The 22,071-nt window shown below is 58.6% G+C and overlaps 1 protein-coding gene across 1 annotated transcript in view; it reads left to right on the top strand.

Moving 5' to 3' along the window:
• ZNF423 (zinc finger protein 423) overlaps positions 1–22,071 on the top strand; it is a 327,441-nt gene that overhangs the window by 282,743 nt on the left and 22,627 nt on the right. The window contains exons 7-8 of the mRNA XM_062176600.1: positions 18,218–18,349; positions 19,948–20,063. Of these exons, the coding sequence (XP_062032584.1) occupies positions 18,218–18,349; positions 19,948–20,063 (248 nt within the window). The remainder of the gene's footprint in view (positions 1–18,217; positions 18,350–19,947; positions 20,064–22,071) is intronic.

Genomic DNA, 22,071 nt, shown 5'->3' with positions numbered 1-22,071 from the left:
GTGGGAATTAGAACCTTCTCGACTAAGTGTATGTCAAGTTGATGACATGGTGCACACTGCATGTAGAAAGCTAGTGCTGTGTGCCAAGGCCCCCTGTTGCCCTGCGCGTAACCAGCACCCACGCAGGTACTCCTTCCATGTCTGCAGAGGGCGACAAGGATGTGACTCCCCCCCTGGAATTACCTCTCAGGTACCTGCCTCCCCCAGACTCAGCCCAGCAAAGCCAGTGGCTCCTGCTCCCTGAACACTGCTCCAGCCGCTCCCCCCCCCCAGCCCAGTGAGCCTCGGTCTGCAGGACAAGGCCACTGCAGCCTTTGTCCTCGAGCCCTTCCTCGTGACGCCCTCCCTGCTGCTGCTACATCTCAGCATGTTCTTCCACGACCCCCTCCTGCAGGGAGCCATTCACTCACTCTCTCTGTCTTGCTCACTGAGTGGGGATCTCTTGAGCACCCACTATGAACCAGGCACCTGCTGAAGCACTGCTCACCTCTCACAGAGGGAATTTCTCTCCTTTACGTGTTGCCTCCTCCCATTCCTGTCCTGCCTGCTGTCCGTTGTATGTGCTCTCCCTCCCTGGGGAGACAAGAGGGTTTTAAGAACTTCCGGAAGTAGAGCAGGCATCCAGAAACACGCACAAGTCCTCGGCATACACCTGGCTGTTTTCAGGCACGGAGTGTATTCAGGGTCGCAGTACAGCACCTACCGGAAGTGTCTTCCCAGCCACTGTTCCTCGCTGGCAGGTGCTGCCCTCACCTCCGGGCCTGCAGGGCTGTGTTGTCCCTGGGGGCAACCAAAAGGCAGGGGAAGGTACCTGCTTCATCATACAGTCCCTGGCAGCTGTGGGATAAACGGATGGAAGGGTGGGGGGTGGGTGGGCGGGTAGGACCTCACAATTCAGGGATAAGACTAAGCGTGATATTGCTACAGTGAGGCCGGTGGTTGTCGCCTTCCCTCAGCGCATCCCAATCAGTAGCAGCCCTGGGTGGCTCTCTGTTTCTGTAGATAAGGAGACAGAGACTCCGAGGGGTCAGCAACCCGCCCAAGGTCAGCCAGCCGGTGAGTGGCGGTCACCGTGACCTGGGCCTGTCCGGCCTGCGTCTGGAGCTGGCACTCTGTTCCTTGCTTCCCGCTGGTTTACAGCCCTGGGCAGTCCTGCCTCAGCTGGACCAGCTGGACATACACTCAGCGGGTGACGGAGCTGAGCCGTCCTTGGCCGGCGAGCTGCTGCCTCCTGGCCGCCCCCGCCCGCCCGCTGGGCGCCCCATTTCTCCCGGGCTGCACGGAGCCTTCTGTGCGCCTCTCCAAAGGACAGGGCATATTTCTTCCCAACCCTCTTAAGACCCAGCCCGCACTGGAGGGCTTCATCATTATGCAAATTAGCTGGATTGGATCCGCTCCCGCAGAGGACTCTGGGGGCGGCAGAAGGACGGAGCTGCCTCCGGAGCGCCGGATTGAGCCTCAGATTAGGCCAGTCCATGGGTGGGGGGTGGGCACAGGAACGGGACTGGTGCCAGTGACTTGCCACCCTGGGGAGGTTGGTGGGGGGAGGGCTGGGGCCAGGTGCTGGGGGAGGCCTGGCGGAGATGGGACGAGGAGAGAGAGACAGTCTTTTTGGATTCACTCTTTGTGTATTGAGCCCTTTTATGATTCATCAGTAAGTAAATATCAGCTGAGGGGTGATTTGTTTCTAACAAGCTTATAAAATACTGGCGTCATTTGTGGGCTTATTGGAGTGCTGATTATAAACACTCCCCCATGCCTACTCCTCTATGTCAAATTAGCATTCAAAATACAAATATTGGATCTTTGGATCACTTTCTGCCGTCTCCAGGAGGCTGGAGGGACGGGAAGGGGCAGCCCTAGGCCGAGCCTCAGATGGGGGGCTTAGGGCACACAGAGACCTGTGGGGCTAGGGGCGCCCCTCCTGGGGCCTCCGAGGCCAGCTGGTTCTCCTGCCTCACTTGTGGCCAAGCTGCCTCTGACCTGGCTTCCCCAGCCCCAGCCCCAGTGCCTGTCACCTTCACTCTCTCGCGGGGCTCCGATCTGGGCAGGCTGCAGCTGGCCTGGGAGCCTTCACAGCCACCCTTCCACCTGGTGGGGGAGGGGGCCAGGGCCCAGCCTGCACCCAGCCTGAGGCTGTGTTGCTGAGAACGCCTGATGAAGGCCCCCTGGTATCTCAGCTTTATGTCTGTCTGAATCTCATCAGGCACTTTCCGCGTGCCTCCAGGGCCCTTGTGAAGGGCTGGAGCTCACACCCCTCTCAGCCTCACAGAAGAGCTGATGTTAGCCGGGAGCCCTGCAGGTGCACTCCCAGTGCTACAAATGCCACATATTGCTTTACCCTGTGCACTGGGCACTTTTGTATCCCCACTCCACAGAGTGGCCAACAGGGACACAGGTCACACAGTGACCACCAGGCTGTCCACCCCACCTGACATAGTGGTACTAAATCAAGGGAGAGGGAGCCAGGTGCCCCATGGGGGCACAGACCCAGCTGGGACAGGCGGGGCTGCCAGGGCCTGTGTCCGGCGAGAGCTACCTGAGGGAGGACTGGTCCCAAGAGCCCCAGGGCAGGGGCTGAGTGGAGCTGTGAGGTCTCTGGTCCGAACACCTCCAGCTAGAGTTGGAGGACATGGCCGGAAAGAGGACTGTCATGCTCACCATGGGCTCATTCGTTAAATTAGTGGATTCAATTTCTTTTCACTTAAGAAGCTGTGTTATTTTATTACAGAACCCATCCATTCTCATTGGAGGGGAACAAGAACGTGCAGTCACATGGAGCTGTCCTTGTGGCACAGTGGGTTAGGCTGCTGGTTGTGGTGCCAGCATCCTAGTGAGAGCGCTGGTTCAAGTCCTAGCTGCTCTACTTCTGACCTAGCTCCCTGCTAATGCACCTGGGAAGGCAGCAAAAGATGGCCCAAGTGCTTGGGCCCCTGCTGCTCACATGGGAATCCAGGGTGGAGTTCCTGGCTGTTGGTTGTTGCGGCCATTTAGGGAGTGAACCAGCAGATGGACGCTCTCTTTCTGTCTTTCCTTTTCTCTCACTCTGTCGTTCAGATAAATAAGTCTTAGTTAAAAACATAATCAAACCAAGCTAATAAAATCCTGTCCTGCCGTGTAGAGACGAGCCTCAAAGACCCTTGTGGGTGTCCCTCCAGCAGGATTCTCAATGGGCACACATGGGGACCGGCGCTGTGGCATAGCCAGTATAGCCACCGCCTGCAGTGCAGGCATCCCATGTGGGCACCAGTTTGAGTCCTGGCTGCTCCATTTCCAATCTAGCTCCCTGCTGATGGCCTGGGAAAGAAAGCATCAGGGGATGGCCCAAGTGTGTGGGCCCCTGCACCCATGTGGGAGACCCAGATGGAGTTCCAGGCTCCTGACTTCTGCCTGGCCCAGTCTAGGCCATTGCAGCCATTTGTGGAATAAACCAGTGGATGGAAGATCTCTCTCTCTCTCTGTCTCTTTTTCTCTCTTTCTTTCTGCCTTTCAAATATATACATGCATATTTTAAAAAAGGTGGGGGCATGCACAGATCCAGCTTTTCCTCCTTCCTTGTGTTTATATATGACTAAAACAGCTTTGTGTTGACTACTTTGCTTCTCTTCTTTCCTCCTGGCTGTGTGAGGTGGAGATTGTTAGCAACAGCCTGTCCTCTCAGAGAAGGTGTTCGCCGCCGGTCCCCAGGGCTGGGGGTGGGCACTGCCTGGGTCCCCAGAGCACCCCTTCTGTTGAGTAAGCCCTGACGGGGAGCCAGCGTGTGCCAGGCTCTTTGCTAGGCACTGCCCAGGCTGCGTGGGAGGGAGAGGCAGTCTGCCCCGCCTCCCTGAGGATGCCAGGGGAGATGCCTTGGGCGCTCCTTATCAGGCCGCAGGCAGGTGTGGGGCAGGAGGCAGGGGATGTTCCTGGGAGGTGAGCGCAGGGCTCTGCAGACGTGGGCCGTGGCGGGAAGGGCTCGGCCTGTGCAGTGACACAGAGAGCATCATGGTCGCGCCCGCACACACACAGCTCGCTGCATGGCATAAGGGGTGCTCTCGGCTCTGGGTGAGGAGAAGGGAGCCCTCCTCGTGGAGGCCACTGATGCAGATTCCCCTGCCGAGGGGCCGGAGGCAGGAGTCGGAGCCGGGTGTGCTTGTCTAGAACCTGGCTATGGAGTTCTCCACTGTCTTTTAGGCCTGACCCTTGTGTTGAGAGCACAGGTGAAGGTAGAGACATGGACTTCAGGCTTCTTTGCCCTGGGAATCTGAGGGTCACTCTGGGGCCGTGTTTGTGGGCAGTGGTCCTTGCTGTAACTAGGGGTTCTCTATTGGGAAAGGCCTTCAATTTGCAGGACCTGCAGGAGGGCTCTGGAGTGGCAAGCTGTCCGCTAGGGTCCTCAGCTGAGGCTGCGAAAGATCTTAGAGGGGGTGCGTGTGTGTCTCTCCATCTCCCACTCAGGCAGGGGTGCGTGTGTGTCCATCCATCTCCCGCTCATGCAGGGGTGTGTGTGTGTCTGTCCGTCTCCTGCTCATGCAGGGGTGTGTGCGTGTCTGTCTGTCTCCTGCTCATGCAGGGGTGCATGTGTGTCCGTCTGTCTCTCTCATGCAGGGGTGCAGGTACGTCCATCCGTCTGTCACTCATGCGGGGGTGCGTGTGTGTCCCTCCATCTCCCGCTCATGCGCAGTGGGAAGGGCACAGTCACTCTTCCAGACCAAGCCCTTCAGTGCCACTAGGACACTGGTTCCTCGTCCTGGGCTTCCGCCCCTCGGCCTCCTCTCTGAGTGGCTCCTGGCACCTGGGTTGGTGAGGTTGACCTGCAGGCATGGGGAGGACCCCGGATGTCAGGGCAGACCTGGCCACGCTGCTGCCTCCCCAGCTCCTTCCGGCCCCAGCACCCACAGTCTGCTCTAGAGCTCAGCTGTGCCCCCGCCCCCACCCCCACTCACTCCTGCGTCCAGATGTTCATGTGGCCTGGAGTGTTTCCATTACATAGGTAATGCTGTGTCACACCTCAAGTATGTCCCTTGGTTTGGCCTCCCGGAGTCCCCCACCGACGAGCAGATTGGGTGTGACAGACAGCATCTTGGTGGCTCTGCCAGTGGTGCCGCTCACAGTGTGTGCCACAGAGTCGTGATGGAGACTACAGAAGCAGCCCAAGCTAGGGAGCCTGTGACTGCCCCCGCTGTCCCAGGAGGCAGGCACTGGGAGAGCCTTCACTCTGGGGGAGTTGAACCTGTGCAGCCCACCCTGAGGCTCTGCTTCTGCTCCGTGTGCTGTCCTTGTCACCAGACAGCAATAGTTGATGGCAGTGACCGAGCAAACGGGGCCTGGGTCCAACCCCAAGGACAGTGTCTTGGTGGGGGCATGGGGGTCCCAATGGGCCCTGTCACCCCGTCGCTGTCCAGCATGCCTGTGGGACTTACCGAGCAGGCTTGCTCCTGGGATGGCAGAAGATGCAACCCCGGGCCTCAGGGCCGCGGGGCCTGTGTCCAGACTATGGGGCTTGGGCATAGAGCCAAATAGTCAGCCAAACTGACCAAACTGGTCAGCCAAACAGTTTGCACTGGTTGAGCGTCTCGTGTCTGCCCAGCTCCGTGAGGAACACCAGAGTGCTCAAGGAACCGTGTGTCTGTCCTCAGAGAGTTTGTTCGTTGCTTTAGCTTGCAGGTGACAGCAGCTTGCTTTAGGACGACACCTAATGTCACATTAGCATGGATAGCATGGGGTGCAAGGAGAGCCTTGTCATGGACAACCGTGGCTGGGAGGCCACAGGCAAGGCCTGGGGAGCTGCCTGGACAAAGGCCCTGCGTTGCGGTTGAGGGCGGCTGGTGAGGAGAAGGGGTAGGTGTTGGTTAGGGCCTGGCTGTCAGGCAGCTCTATACTGGGGGAAAGAGAAAATGAAGGGGGGGGGGCCTTAATGTTGGGGAAGAATTATCTACTTCACGTGTGCTGGCGCAGGAGTGAGAGGCGGGGCGCGGTGGGGGTGAATTGCCAGGTATTTAAATATGTTTCCTCATTTTAAAACTTATTTATTTGTGAGAACAGGGAGACAGAGAGACGAGATCGTCCAATCAGTGGTTCACTCTCCAAGAGCGGGCTGAAGCTGGGAGCTGGGAACTCCATCCGGGTATCCTACGAGGGTGGCAGGGACCCAAGTATTTGAGCCGTCACCTGCTGTATCCCAGGGTGGGCTAATGCAAGGAAGGAATTGGGAGCAGAGCTGAGACTCGAACCCAGGCTTATCTGATGTGGGATATGGGGTGGCTTAGTCGCTGAGCCACACAGCTAGGCTTTTTACGAGGGGATCTGGGAAGATGTGTTTTCTGTGAAGGAGAAAGGTAAAATGGCAGTCAGAGCTGCATGGGCCTGGTGCTGTTTGCATCTCATCACCGCTGACCATAGCTCGTTCCCTCACACAGTTGACAGGGAGGGCGGCAGGCTTTGTGGGGATGCCTCATCTTTGCTCCCTGGTCAGTCCTGCTTCCTGCCTGTCCCCTGCCTCGCCGGGCCATTGCCTCCTTGGACCCGGGGCGGCAGCAGCATGAGGCCGGCCCGGAGCTTGGCCTACAGAGGCCTGCTGGGCAGGTGAAGGCGCGGCCAGAGTGGACAGACTCCATTTGGCTTCTGGGTGCTGGGCCGACAACAGGGAGCAGAGCAAACCAGCAAGTCAGTGTTAAACATGAGCCTGAGGCGCCCCATGGGCCTGGGCCTGTCTCAGTCCTGGGTTTGTTGGAGAAAGACAGAAAGGTGGCAGCACCGTGCCTACCCTCAGGAAGGTGAAGACTCGATGAGGGGGAGAGGCGAGAGAAGACCTGCGAGGGCCTTTTGCCCAAGAACCTCCCTCATCGGGCCGTGGGCCTGGCCACTCTGAGCCCTGCCCTCCTGCGTGGCTCTGCAGCCAACCTAAAGAGAGGACGTCCTCTGGAGCAGCCTCCACCCTGGCGTTATCCTTGGAATCGTGACTTCTTGAAGGAAGTACCGTCCACATCACCGTATTCATCTGTTCTTTGTTGTCTTTGAATTTTCCATTTTTGCTTCAGTTTTCATTTCACTTTCATTTAACTACCTGCAAAAGCCTGGTTCTTGGACACGCAGCCTGCAGAAGCTGAAGCCACACAACCCACTCAGTCAGGTGTTAGAAAGCCAGCTTACAAGGGGGGCAGTCCCTGAGCTGGTCGTTCTCTGCACCCCGAGCACCTGCAGGTGTCTTCTGCCAGCAACTCCGGGGAAGCGGGGCCGTGGCCTGGAGACCAGCTAGTTGCCCAGGTGTTACAGACCCACCTTGTGACCGCAGTCCAAAGTTACAGTATTTGCATTACATATTTCAGAGGAACTTGTGACTCTCCCGTGTTCCTGCCTTTGCCACCGTCTTATCTGCCCTTGGCAAAGTGACCTTGTAACCATCAGGGTCAAAGTTTAAGTTGAAGGTCGGAGAAGCTCCTGTCTAAGTGCTTTGCCATGCAGGCCAACTGCAGAACGTGCACGCAAACAGAAGGCTGAAGCATTTTTCACAACGCAGTCACCGATGTATCGTTTTGATTTCTTTTTTACTTTACAGTGGTGTGAAAGTGATCTGTAATCAATAGATTACAGATGGGCTAGAGGTCTGCAGATGATCCTCACCGTGCTGGCCAGGGCAGTGAGCACAGCCCCAGTCAGCTGTGTGATCACGAGGGAGACGGCGGATACCCTGCAGGGCATGGTGTTTCGTACCTGGGGTGAGCAGTAGGTTAGGTAGAATAGGCGCGTTTTTGACTCCTGGTATTGCCAACCTGTGACAGGATGATTGGGATGTAGCTCCGTCACAAGTTAGGTGGCATTTGTATTTTGAAGCACACCACAGTTGCACGAGGTCTTGTTCAGGACTTGCTGTGTGCCCAGCAGTGGTATGGGTGCTGGGATCCCAGTGTTGAGCAGGTGAGAGTGCCCGCCTCACTTAGAAAAGCATCGTCCCTGCACTGCCCTGTCCAAATCCGTAGCCATCAGCCACACTGGCTACTGAGCAGGGAGATGTGGCACCTGCAACCCAAAAACTCGAGTTTTCATTTCATTCAGCTTTCAGTGGCTGAGGCAGCCACAGGTGGCCAGTAAGTACTCTACTAGAAAGTGGGGATCTAGCAGGTGCATACTTCAAAACCTTTCCAGCGGACATCGGCTAGTATTTTCTAATCCCACCATTGATTTATTTCTGCAGCGGGGAGGGGACCCAGTGTGACCCAGGGGGATTTTGAGGAAGTGAATTGCTGTTTCCAGCCTGAACACTAATTCTTGCAGCTCTGAGTCCTGGCAACTCTGTCTTCCCTGATAGAGGACTTCTGCAAAACACGGCTTGCTTGCATTCTGTGTTTGTGTTGTGTTTGTGGGTGTGCGTGCCGGTAGCCCTTGGCTTTTGGATGAGTCACTGTTGCTCGTTACTTAGCAGGGACAGAAAGCAATGTGGGCAGCGGCGAGATGCGTTGGAGGGGAACAGGCGTAATTCCTGCAGCCCTGGCAGGGTCGCCGTAGTAAGGGTTGTGCAGCCTGCCTGTCATGTTGATTGTTTATTCACAGAGGCCATTAATTGGAGGATTATGAACATGCTGGGGTGTGCGGTAGTTGCCTTGTTGTGAAATGTCAACCTGGGGATTGGGCATGTTCGCCAGTGGATGTCCCGGGGCATCAAGCAGGAAGAAGTCACTTGATTTCACCTCGGGGACCCCCGGGGAGTTGGCAGAGTCTTCATTTTCCAAGGTGCTGTCTTTAGCCTTTGGTAGGTTGAAGGTGTGTGTGTGTGTGTGTGAGAGAGAGAGAGAGAGAGAGAGAGCAAGCGAGCGAGCAGGCTATGAGACGTCTCCTCTTGTGGAATGTTTCGAGCCCCACGTGTGTCAGGTGGTCCGGTTGGGAGGCCCAGGGGCTCTGAGTGCTGCAGAACACCAGGTGTCCCGCTCATTGCAATTCTCGGCCCAGGCCCACTGTGTTCTCCCTCTGTGGCTGCTTTGCCGTCTGGCTCCTGCTTTCTTGGCCTGGCCGTAAGGGAGCTCAGTGCGGGGTCTCCTGTGCCTCGGTGATGCGCTGAGAGCCTGGGGGGTGGGGCTTTTCTTTTGCCAGAGGCAACCAACGAGTCCTGGAGGCCACAGTGTGCGCAGGGACCTGCGAGGCGGCGTCTCCGTGGGCCCTCGGAAGGAGTTAGCAAGTAGAGCCCTCTGGAAAGGTGCTTCGTGTTCTCATCCACCACCAGGGCCACTGGGGCCCCAGGGCTGGGCTCCCCGCAGAGTGGAGTCAGATCAGGGGGTGGGGGGAGCCCTGCTACTGATGAGTCCATCCAGCCAGCCCAGCCTTTGTCTGAGGTTTTGGGGGCTCCTGGGGGGAGCTCCTGCCCAGGCCCAGCCCATAGGAAGGGGTGGGAGGGGCCCACCACTGAGTCCTGCCCTCAGGACTGCTTAGACCTCCTTGGACCCTGCTTGGGCCCCGCTTGGACCTCCGTGAAAATCCCACTGAAGCTTCAGAGAGCAGAGCGAGGAGAAGAACCGCCGAGGACTAGGGGACCGTGGCTGTGGGAGCATCCCGGGGGAGGCGGGAGCAGGAAGCTGCAGCGAGCTGGGGCAGAGCGGTGGGGCGGGAAGTGTGGGCGCAAGGTTTCCATTGCAGATCTGGGGGATACGGAGGGGACTGCAGAAAGTACGCAGGAAAATGAAATTCCCAGAGAGTTTTATCTTGGGGCAGAGAAATCGAAATTCACACAGTTTTGCCATAATGTGAGTTTCCCACGAAGGTTTTGAAGACTGCCTGTAGTTGGAGGGAGAGGGGACTGTAGACAAGGAGTGTTGATCGACACAGGGATTTCCAGGATGGAGACCTCAACTGAGTGGCTGCTGGGTGCCAGGTGCTGCAGGACCAAGGGCTGGGCTGGGGGGCTGGTTGGTGCACTGTGGCCATGTGCCCTGGAGGAAGGGCAGGGTCCCACTGCGTGGGGCTTGTGCAAGCTGGGTTCCTGGTCCCTGGGCATGGGGATTCAAGGTAGAACTGTCAGGCGGCAGCAGAGGTGCCAGATCCGTTGTCAGCGTTTTTCACCTTCTGCTTCCGTCCTCTTTATAACAGCCGTGAGCGCTCAAGGACCCTCTCCCCATTTCACAGACGGGAGACTGAGGTGTGGAGGGAAGGGCTTGGCCCGGTGTCTCCCTGTGAGTCTGCGCAGAACCAGGCCCGTGCTCCAAGCTACCTCGCTCTCAGCCACGTTTTCCCCACTCCCAGAAGGAGCTCATCTTTGATGCAACAAGGGGGGTGGGGCAGGGGTTGAGCTGTCCTGTTTGCTGTGATGGGAACTCTCAGGGGGCGTTTTCCTGGGCCTGCTCTCAGGCTTAACTGACCCCTAGCTAAGATCCGTCTGACGCGGCTCTTGGGAGCGGTCGGTCAATGGAACCATCTGGAGTCTTGTGATTGGAATTTTGGAGGAGGAGAGCACGAGCAGAGTCCTTGTAACTTGGGATGGCAGCGTCGTGGAGATAGGCCCAGCGTGAGTACTGCTGTGGGGCTGTGCCCTCTCCTCCATCTTTCCCCAGACCGTCTTGAGCCCCTCCCCCACCCCGGATGTGGAGGGTGAGTGGCCTCCGCCCAGCATCCGCCCAGCATCACTATCCTGGCTGGGCCTGAAGCAGAGCGGATACACGGCAGGTGCTGCAATTCAGTGGGAAACATTAGGACCCGGCCCGGCCGCCACAGCAGCTGAACAGCAGGCGAGAAGGGCACCTCGGAGCCGCCTCCCTGGCAGCCCAGAGCCGTGTGCTGGATGGCGGGAGGGTCCATAGTGGTCCAGCGAGGATGAAGTGAGGGGCCAGGGGCTGGGGCCATTACCCCCACCTGGAAATGAGGACATGCTACTCACCCTCCCCTCTCTCCTGCCATCCACCCCGCAGCCTCCGTTGTGGCCTTGTGGTCGTGGTCGAGGGGACGTCGGTGGGCACCTGAGTAAATAAGTATAAATAGTTTTCTTTCTGATATGTGACCGGATTATTTTCCAGTTGATTTCAAGCCTTGGCCCCAAGTGGCCCACAGATCAAAAAAAGATAAGGGTCAGTTACAAGGTTGAGCTCATTCTCCGTTGCCATGGCAACTGACCTCAGGCAACCCTCGGAGGACTACACCCAGCTCCCCAGGTGATATTTTTACTGTCCACGCCATCAATCCCAAGCCTTTCAAAACTCAGACTGCCTAATTGTCAGGGCTCTGTTTTGAAGAGGCTCTGGTCCCCCGTGGGGCCCTGGTTCAGGCTGCCAGAGCTCATTTATAAGCCCTTCTGTGCATGGGGACCGTGACATGGGTCCCTCCTGGCCAGGAATGCCTGGGAAGGTGCCCGCCTTGTGGGGGAGAAAGGGCACAGCCCATCCTTCCAGATTAATTAGGAATATGGGGGCCCAAATGGGGGTGAGGGCCCTGAGCAGCCCTGGGCACACCTGACTTGGGGAGGGGGCAGGGTGATGCTGGGGAGGTGGGGGACCACCCATTCCAGAGTCTCCAGCAGCCCCTCCAAAGACAGCCTGCACCATCTCGTCCCAGTCGTGATCACGGGGAGTCTTCCAGGGTCGTGATGCTTTCTCTGTCTTCTGTGAAGTGGCGGCAAACACGGGTGTAAAAAGCTGTGCCTTTGCAGAGAGGAGCATGCTCACTGCAGGCAGTGTTGCTCAGAGCGGTGGGACATTGGAGCACCTGGGACTGAGTCGCACCTTCTCATCCCATCCAGCCTCCTGCTGATGCACACCCTGGGGGCAGCAGGTCATGACGCAAGGACTTGGATGCCTGCTGCCCGCGTGGGACACTTGGATGAGGCTCCTGGCTGCTGGCTTCAGCCTGGCTCAGCCCTGGCTGCATGGGCATTTAGGGAATGAACCAACAGATGGAAGAGCTCTCTGTCACTCTGACTTTTTAGCAAAGAAATAAATCTTTAAAAGCAGACACAACAAGAAGCAGCAGTGAGAAACGCAGCTTCATGATCTGAACAAAATCTGCATCCCTAATCTTCACCCCTAATCTGCTTCTGTGCGTCTCAGTGGTGCTCAGACTTTAATCTGTACTCAAAGACCAGGGCGCTCTTCAAATGCAGGTTCTCCTACAGCTCTGTCTGAGCCGGCGAGCCGGAGCGTCTGCATTTCTCACCAGCTTCCTGGTGACCAGGGCTGCTGGTCTGAGGACCAAGCTCTGCCAGGGATGTAGGTCCTCCAGGACTGCCAGGGCCTGGGTGCTGGTGATCCCAGGATCAGCCCCTTTCCCCACCCTCCTATTCCTCAGAGCCTGCCAAGTGTTGGAAGAAGGACTCCCCTCCAACCCCATTTTCTCCTTTGACCCTTGTCCCAGCCCAGATGTCATCACTGCCCCCTGCCACGCTTTCCCCTCACTCCCACAGCCTGGCTTGAGTCATTTCCTTGGGGTATTTTGTGATAAATCAGACAGATGAACAGTCTGGGCTGGTTGCCCCTGTGTTGCTACCTGCCCTCCTCTATTCTGCCAAACTTTGTTCCTCCCAAGGAACAATGGACTGACCCCTCACCAGCTTCTATTTCCTGTTCTGCACCTGTTCCTGCTCATTTATTGGGGTGGTGTCAGAGGGGCCCTCTCCTGGGGTTCTACTCGCACATTCCTTCATCTTGCCCCTTCATGAGCTTGGACAAAGTCTGGTGGCTTCTGAGCCCAGCCCTGGGACTGCAGTGGACTTTGCTGGACCTCGTACTTGGGTGGGCAATGGGCTCAGCTCCCCCGGAGCTGTGGACTGCCTGTGAGGTGCATTGCCAGCGCTGGTAGCAGAGGGGCTTCGGCTGGGCCAGGCAGCCCACACCTTGCTTTGTGTTACTTCCACCTGCAGAAATGTGTTGCAGGGTAAACACTGCAGCCTGTGCTGTCGCTTGCTGCCTGATACGGGAGCGACCGCCCCTCCCCACACAGGGAAAGGCCCTGGCCCTTGTGCATGGGGAGGCCCACCTGGCTCACACATGGAAACCTCACCTTCAGTTTAGGGATCATCAGGGGCACAGAATCACCTGCTGGGTCCCAGGCCTGCACTCAGAAAGGGCTGCTGGGGGCAGGGGTGTGGGGAGAACACCCTGCCCAGCTCTGCCTGGTCCCTGGGAGCTGCCCTGCCTCTGCAACTTGGTCAGGGAGACGCTGTGGTCCCACGAGGGTCCAGGCATCGTCACTGCAGATGAGGACGGGGTTCCCAAGCCCTGAGTGCTGTGTGATTGGAGGGGACTGTGATGTAGAAGAGCAGCGTTTCCCGGCACCTCCCTCCCGTGTCCTCAGCCTGTACTGTCCGCTCTGCACAAATCACTAGTACTAGACCCTGTCCTGGGCCTGATGGTGCAGCAGACAGACAGCCCTTGTGTGTATGTGTGTGTGTGTGTGTGTGTGTGTGAGAGAGAGAGAGAGAGAACATGAATTCTTTGCCTAGCTAATCAACTCTGTCAAGGTGCCAGGTGGTGGTAAGTGCCATCGTGGGCATGCATGGCGGGGAAGGTACTAGAAAGGATGGGGTGTGTGCTGCTTGAGCCAGAGGTTTCCAGGAAACCTCTTGGAGGAGCTATTGTGCGAACAAACACCAGAGCGCTGTGAAGGCAGGAGGATGGCACAGGCTGGGGAGGAGTGCGGGTGCGGGCAGGAGCAGCCCACGGACTGCCTCACACAACACCCCAGGTTGTGTTCCCATTCTCTGGCAGAAGCTGCTGATGGTCAGAGAGGTTGGGTCACTTACCCAGGGGTACACAGCCCGTGAGTGTCCGACCCAAGCATTTCTGGTTTTTGGGTTTTTTGGTTTTTTGTTGTTGTTGTTGTTGTTTTTACAGGTAGAGATATAGACAGTGAAAGAGAGAGACAGAGAGAAAGGTCTTCCTTCTGCTGGTTCACCCCCCAAATGGCTGCTACGGCCGGCACTATGCTGATCTGAAGCCAGGAGCCAAGCGCTTTCTCCTGGTCTCCCGTGCGGGTGCTTGGGCACTTGGGCCATCCTCCACTGCCCTCCCGGGCCACCCTCCACTGCCCTCCCGGGCCACAGCTGGACTGGAAGAGGAGCAACCAGGACTAGAACCCGGCGCCCATATGGGATGCCGGCGCCACAGGCAGAGGATTAACCAAGTGAGCCACGGCGCCGGCCCCTGGATTTCTGGTTCTAACTTCCGTGTCTTTGCGGACTGCCTCCTGAGTGTCGGCGGCTAGTTATGTCCCGGTCAGCACCTGGTGGCAGTCTCCAGTCCCCGCCTAGAGGGAGAGCCAGGTTAATGATGCCTTTCCCAGGGCTGCGTGCCCAAGTAGGGTCCCAGCTCAGAGGAGAGCCAGGCCAGGCCCATCCAGATGGCTGCAGCCAGCAGCTCGTGCTCAAGAGCAGTGCCCTGCCCACTGCCCTCGGCAGCCCGCCGCTCCTCCCTCCCAGGCAGTCAGTGATGGCCCCTGGGCGTGTGCCCAGGCCTGCCTTTGCCATCGCGGTGCCCACACGAGCTCCTCCTTCAGGATCCTGATAATCAGCCCTCTCTCCTCCCGGCTTCCCCCAAGACCCGTATGGAAATAAGTGTGTGTCTGCCAGGGATCAAATGCTTTCGGAGACAAAAGTGACTCGCGAGGACATTACAGGGAGCTGTCATCTCGGCACGGTGCTCTCCACAAAGCCTGCAGCCCCTCTTTTGGGCTGACACAGTTTCAGCCAGAAAGGTTCCAGCAGGCTGACTTGGTTTTAAGCAAAAGCACATCCTATTATTTTTTTGAGAAATGAAGTGTAAAATTAACACTTATTATTCCCGAGCAGAGGAGAACAAAAGAGGGAGAGGGACTCTGGGATTTTCGTGCTCGCTGGGTTGTTTGTTTAGTGGTTTGGGTTTTTATTTATTTTTGCGTTTTTTTTTTTTTAATGATAATGCATCCGCGGATTCCCCACGCCAGCCTAGACTTCCGGGGGACGCCAGGCGAGCTGTGCATTTCACTCTACAAACGAGCAGGGCTGCGCGTTCACTTGCGTTGTATGGGTCTCTCTTATGGATGCCTGTCATGTGCGATATGAAAAAACAAAACAAAACAAAACCCAGAATGTAGAGGAGGAGAGGGCACCGCGGGTCTTAACTCACAAGATCTGTGCAGCCCCCGCGCCGGGGGTCTAGGGGGCCCGGGGCTCCCACACAGCCCCGTCCTTCTGCTCGGAGAAGCCGTCTTATATAATGCGTGGAAGGGATTCTCCCAGGGTACCGCTCTCTGTGGCCGCCTCCTGGGACAGAGCGAGGGGCTGTTGGCGCCAGCGGGGCGAGAGTGATGGTGGCGGCATTCTATCAATATCCTCCTCCGGCTGCCTCGGATTGGGTCACAGGCTCGCCAAGGAGCGTTTGTCACAGTAACTAGGGCAGTCCCTCCCCGCCCTCTCCCCCGCGTTCCTGGATGGTTTTTATAGGCAGAGGTACACAGAATGGACGCCCTGGGGAGCACCCTGGAACCACCACCCCCCTTCAGTGGGCTGAAGGCCTTGCTTCAGACAGATTTGCAAATCAAAAGGTCTTGCCAGAGTGGGAGAGAGTCCCAGATCGGCGGGATCCCCCCTCCCCGCTTTGTGCCCAAAGCCCCTTCCACTTTGCTCCTCCTCTCTTTCCCCAGGTTTGATTCCTTTAAACACCTGGGGTAGAGTTGGGAAGGAGGAAGGAGGAGGGTCCCTAGATGCACACTTGTGTGTGGGGCTGTTGGTCTAAGCAGCCTGGAACCTCACTTTGATACTGGTTTGGGGCTGTGGGTGGCTGCACCCGTACCCGTTTGGGCCCGGGCACCTGCCTGCAGCTCCTGGGCTGCCTGCTGGGCACGTACTCATGGATGCAGGCGCTGGGTGTAGCTGCATCTCTGAATCAGGAGGTGTGGGCGAGGTGAGAGTGGGGTGGGGGGGCTGATGGATCGCGCAGCACTCAGAGAACGGAAAGTGACTGTCAGACATAATTTCTCTGATTTATAAGTCGCGGAGCCTCCTCCGTGCGCCCCGTGTTTGTGTGTTGGGCGGGCAGGCTTCATCCACAGCCAAGTGCTTAAAGCCGTCTCACGGACAGCCGTAAATCCCGCCTTGCCCGAGCTCTGGCCGTGCAGGCAGCGGGAGCGTGCCAGGCCCAGGGCCTCGCGCCTCCTCCGCCAGTGTGTAGGTGGACCCAGGTGGGGCCTGATACGTGGTGAGCTCTCAGAAAAGACTCATCCGGGTCCATCTTATCACTGCCAGGATCGGGGGGTCTCACAGAATGTGGTTAAATGACTCAGGGACCACTGTGCTCAGCGAGGGGCAGCCATGTGTGTGTGTGTGTGTGTGTGCAGCAGCAATCAGAGGGGGCTGCCTGGGGGTGGTGTGCAGGGCAGAGTGGGGCTGGTTTTGTGTCCTGTTCAGAGCACCACGCCCATCTGCCCATGTCACCTGAACAAATGATCTGTTCTCTGAATCCATTTCCTATTCCTAGAAATGTGTTTTGCAGCCAGCCGAGAGTCAGTGTGTTACAACTATGGTCACTTTCACACATCCCTTGCCTTGTTCCTGTCCAAGGGCTGTCAACATTCGAGTAGCCAGGCCACCTGTGAGGGTCATGTCTCATTTGTTCACTCATTCAGTCATTCATTCATTCCTTGAACCCTGTGCCGGGCACTGGGAAGCATTGTTTGTGCTGGCGCGGGGAGTCTTTGGAGGACCCCCACACACACACACACACATCAGAGGCCAATTCTAATTATGATGAGCGTCTCCCCAAGGGCGGTGGGGGCCATGTGTGGGGCCTGTGTGGCAAGCGTGCTGAGCCTGCCCTGTGTCCCCAGCCTTGTCAATGAATTCCTTTTCCGCCAGTGTAAATGGGAGGTGTTGAGTCTGTCGGGGGCGTGTGGCCTAGTTGCCGGGGCTCCAGGGGCATGACAAGCACCTGGTAGGTTCAGCCAGTGGGCTATGTGGGGCAGGCCCACCTGCATGCACACGTGTGTGCGTGTCTCTGCAGCGGGCTGCCTGGGGGCGTGGGCAATGCCTGCTGTCCCTGCCAGCCCCTGCCAGGGCCTGGGGACCCAGGGACTCGCCAGGAGCCTCAGCCCATCTGTGTTTGTGTCTTGCCACCGGCAGAGCCCCTCTGCTATCTAGTTCTTGCCTTTGAGGGCAAACCAGAGCACCTGGCGCCTATGGTGAGTCCTGTTCCCTGGGGGGTCCAGGGGGGCGTGTCCTTGGCTGTCCCAGATACCAGTGTGCCAGCAATAAACTCTTATTGAGCACTTGCTGTGTGCCAGGGGCTATTCACAGCCCCTCGGCACGTATTTAATGCACTCAGTTCTCACGCCCGCTCTAAGAAGGCTGCAGCAGAGCGTCTCAGCAAGGGGAAACTGAGGCAGAGAGCAGTGGTGTCATTTGTCTGTGGTCACCCAGGAAGTGACCACACTGGACTTCTGCCCCGGCTGGTGTGGTGCTCCAGCAGGCAGTCCCTACACCCGCTGCTGACCCTCGGGCACACAGTGCAGGGGAAGAAGAGGCAGGATTTGAACCCAGCTCTGCTACATCCTGGCACAGGCTCCAGGCTTGGGCTCCGAGCCTCCCCAGTGGTGGCACTCAGGGCCCGTTCCGTGTTTCCTAGGTGCCTTTGCCTGAAGGTTTGGGGTCACAGCATCTCGCAGGTGGGGAGACGGGGCCGAGTTCTGATTTTCCCGTTGCCCATGATCTGCTGCTGAGGTCGTGCGTTTTGCTTCCCGCCGTGGCTGTCAGCACTCTTCAGAGAGATCCCAGGTCTTCCTGGCGCGGACCAGGCTCTCTGCAGAGTGCGCCTCTGTGGCCTGCCTGACCCTGGGCCTTTGCTCCTGCAATTCTAGAGCATTCCTCCCAGTGCATTCACATCACCCGGGCAATGTCCGGTGTGCCCTGAGCTACTCCTCTCCCACCCCCACCCCCCACACGCCCCAGGATGGGGCAAAGCCATGACCTGTGATGCTCCCTGCAGAATCCCCAGCTCACAACAGTGTCTGGCCCACAGCACACACTGATACGTATTTGAGTGCACGTTTTAGAATCCTGATCGGACTCCCTTCTCTGTCCAGTCCCTGTTCTGGGCCTCTCTCCACGGTGATGGGGTCAGATGGGACCTGCAGACCTCCTGCCCGATCCCCTGGGGAAATCATAGCGGATGCTATGGACTGACCCCAAGGGGGCTGGGCCAGCCAGAGCCAGAGTGGGTCTTGGTGCCCGAGCCCCCCACTACCATGGTTCCAGGGGTGCCTGCAGGGTCACTGACTGTCTGGCTTTTCCTTGCAGAGGAAGGCATCAACCACGAGTGTAAGCTGTGCAACCAGATGTTCGACTCCCCGGCCAAGCTCCTCTGTCACCTCATTGAGCACAGCTTCGAGGGCATGGGGGGCACCTTCAAATGCCCCGTGTGCTTCACAGGTGAGCTGCCCAGCGTGTGCCCCATGGGAGACCCAGTGGGGACAGGGAGGCACCCGGGGCCAAGCCTTTCCATTGCTGCTCCGTGGTCCTTCCCTCTGGGGACCTGGCAGGGATCCACCTGCCAGGAGGTGCCCTAAGGGATTGGCAGGTCCAGTGCCTGCCCTCCTCCCAGTCAAAGCTAACCCATGGCCCCCCTCTGTGACCACAGCCTCTATACACAGCTGCTGGAAGTCCTTCGTCCACCCCAGCCCCGGCCCCTCTGTTGCTGTCTGCCCTTCCCGGGCTCCCTGTTTGCCTCCCTGAGCTGAGAGCTCTCCGCAGTCTCCACAGGGGACCCCACCTTTATACACTCCTGGCTCCCACTCCTCCTCGGCCTGCACATGGCTGCCCAGCTCCCTGTCCCAGCTCATGCACCATCCGTGCTCCAGGCTGGAGGGGTCAAGGACAGCTCTGCCAGCCGAGTCCCCAGCCCCCAGACTGGCTGCTGGCCCAGGCGAGCGGCTGTCCCAGCCCCAGGCGAGTCCCAGGGGCTCTGCCGGCCCCTCCTGCTGCCCAGATGGCAGCCGGTGTGCGTGGGGGCGCCCGGCTTTCCCCTGCCTCCCCCGACATCTGTCGTCTGCCACGGCGGGAAGCCCACCCTGGGGAGGGTGCCTGGCGGGAGGGGGTCTCTGAAGTGCTCACCTCCCAGACACACAGCTGCTTCAGGGCCGCCTCCTGTGTGCGCCCAGGGTCTGGGGCCCCTCCGGGACCTCCGCCACCAGGAATCTGGGGCTGCGACCTGCTCTGTGACAGGCATGGGGAGGACGCTGTGCTGTGGGGAAGCCCCCCCCACCATGCTCACACCCTCTGGGGCCCCCAGCTGTCCTGGAACACCCTGGTGCCTTCTTCCCCCTCCATCCCAGGAGCCCCCACACATCTGTTCCCATCACACTCGGGCTCAGTGCAGGGGCTAGAACTCAGCGGCCCAGCTGCTGGGTTCTGCCCATCCAGGCTCCGGGGGGCCTTGCGTGGGGGCTAACAGCACCTCAGCCACAGAATGCAAGTTCTCGCTGCTTGAGCAGCTTTGTTGGCAGTCCCAGGGCTAAGCTTGTTTGCCTCGCGTCGCGGTTCGGACGCCTGCTAGCAGGGAGACCATGGCTGAGCCCTCTCCCATTCCCAGCGCCTCTGTGGTCTGTGACATGGATGACACCAGCGCCTGCCCCACGGCTCTGAGAGGTGTTCAAGGCATGCACACGTGGAAAGTGTCTGGCGCTTGCAGCCAACAATGGCATTCGTTGCCCCGCTGTGTACCAGGCCATCTTTTTTTAAGTATCCTGTGAGTCTTAGATGATTGGATCTAGGGAGGTACCCATAATGACCTCCAGTTTTCAAATGAGGAAACAAAGTCCAGAGAGATTGAGTGACTTGCCCAAGGTTGCACAGCCACCCATGCGTGTGGCAGCACTCGGCTCACCTAGCTCGAGCCCCTGCTCGCTGATGCTAAAAGTGCTGCAGTGATCCACTGTCTGGCTGAGTGTGCCCAGGCCTGGGGTGTCTGGAGCTGCTGCATATGGCTGGGCTGTGTCGGTTTGGGCCCTCATCGCCATGTCCTTGTCCAGTCTTTGTCCAGGCCAACAAGTTGCAGCAGCACATCTTCGCCGTGCACGGGCAGGAGGACAAGATCTATGACTGCTCGCAGTGCCCACAGAAGTTCTTCTTCCAGACTGAGCTGCAGGTGAGTGCCCCCACGGCTGTACCTCCCGGGCTCGGTGGGTGTCCCCCCTCTGTCAGCACCAGGGGTCTTTGGGTTAAGCCAGGAGGCTGGGGTCTTATTCCCACTGCTGCTGAACAGCAGGTGCCCTCGTTTGAGCTCCTCCGGGTTGGCTGGTGTGAGCTGTTGGCCTCCTGGCCTCTGCTGACTCAGTACCCCCAGGAGAGCCTGAATCTGGAGCTGGAGTCAGAAGGCTCATGTTTGGCTCCGTGGCTGGTGGCCATGTGGCCTGCATAAGTGAGTCGTGGAGCTGTGTGGAGCCAGGAGCTGGGTCTGAGGTCCTGGAGCCTCCAGCTGCACACAGGACAACCAGAAACATGAAGCGATGGGGCTGGGCATGCAGGGCTGGGGAGAGGGGTGCCCAGCTCGGGGGAAGGGTCACCCGTGTTGGACCTGAGGCTGGTGTGGCCCTCAGTGGGTCCAGTGGCCTCATCCGGTGTCCTCAGAGCACCGTCCAGTGAGGCCTCCTGGGAAGGGAAGCTGCTGTGTGCGGGTCCTCCCTGGGCACTTGCTGCCCTGCCTGGGGTCCTGTCTCTTCTCCCGTGTTTTCTGAGGACCCAGAGCTGTGCCCAGGTGAAAGGGTTTTCTTTCCCCATGGTTTTGGCAAGAACACTGGAGCAAGCACATGCTCTTCACACTGCACCACACACACCCCGGCCGCTGCACACACACGAAGATGTCCTTTCTTCACAGAGGGTAGCACCGCGCCTCCTGCAGAGGCAGGCCCCCCACGCCCGCCCGTGGAGGCACTGTGGGTCAGGTGCACGGGTCAGGCTCTGCTGCAGTGACGAGCATCCTCTGTGTCTCTCTGCGTCCCCACATGTTTGCGGCTCTCGTGACACATCCAGGCAGGTGGCGGGGAGGGACTAAGCTCACGTCCATCCACGTTGCCATGGTCACTGAGGCAGGAAGAAGGAGGAAGAGGGCGTGGCTCAGGCACCACCTCTTCAAGCTTCCATTTGGAAGTGATTTTCATGGCTGCCAGCTCTCAGTCTTTGTTTGGCCAGGGCAGGCCATGTGGCCGCACTCAGCTTTCAAGGGGGCGAGGAAGAGAGCACCCCTCTCTGCCAGAAGAGCAGGGAGCTGGCGTCCGGCCATAGCCCGAAGGACCACGGGCACACACGCAAGGTGTAGCTGCTCACCAGCACCAACCCCTCCTGGTGCCCTCGCAGGAGCTGTGCCTGCTACACTCAGCCGTCTCCCACTCAGGCAAGTGGGCGCCATGCACCCAGAGGCACCCATCACTTGGTGGGAGCTGTGGTGCTCTCCTCCTATGGTTGAAGGGGCGCAGTTGCACTGAAGGCCCAGCCCATCCTGTCTGTCTCTGGCCTGCATAGCCATTGCCCAGAGGGAATGCAAACAGGACCACGGGGGATGGGGGGGGGGGGGTTGCAGAGGGACCTTGATTGCCCTGGGGTCAGGATCCTATTCCCAGCACCAGCCCCCCGCCCCCCCAAAACCTGGCCCTGATTAGTGCCCAGGTGTTTTACTGGGAAACCTGGCTCTTTTCATCCCTTGGGCAACCCCCTGTGGGTCCAGTTATACAGGGCCAGGCTGGAGAGGGGCTCCACTTCCTGAAGGCTGCCCCCGAGGTCTTGACCCCGCCAGGGCCTTGGTGTCTGTGCTGGGCACATGCACTCGGGGACAGCTGGAGTTAGTGTCCAGGGGACTTGTGCCAGCACCTGCCCTGCTGCCATACAGGAGCCCTCTCCCCCAATGCCCTCCCCTCCCCGCTCCACCTGCTGGGCCCAGCTAGCAAAATGGGCCTGGGGCCTATTGGTGGATGTAGCTGTTTATAACCCAGCAGCCAGACTTCTTTAAAAGTCATGGACGCCTATGAACGGCGATCCACTCACACCCCACACTGGCTGGGCCCTGCCCGCGCCACCTCCCGTGTCCAGTGTGCTGCACACGCCTCTGTTGGCTTGGGAACTCCTCCAGCTCTGTGGGCCCAAGCCTGCCTCTGGAGTGC

This window comes from Lepus europaeus, chromosome 19, assembly GCF_033115175.1.
Source record: "Lepus europaeus isolate LE1 chromosome 19, mLepTim1.pri, whole genome shotgun sequence".
Classification (NCBI taxonomy): domain Eukaryota; kingdom Metazoa; phylum Chordata; class Mammalia; order Lagomorpha; family Leporidae; genus Lepus; species Lepus europaeus.
The sequence above is the reverse complement of the archived record's forward strand: the minus strand, read 5'-3'. Positions and strand labels throughout refer to the sequence as shown.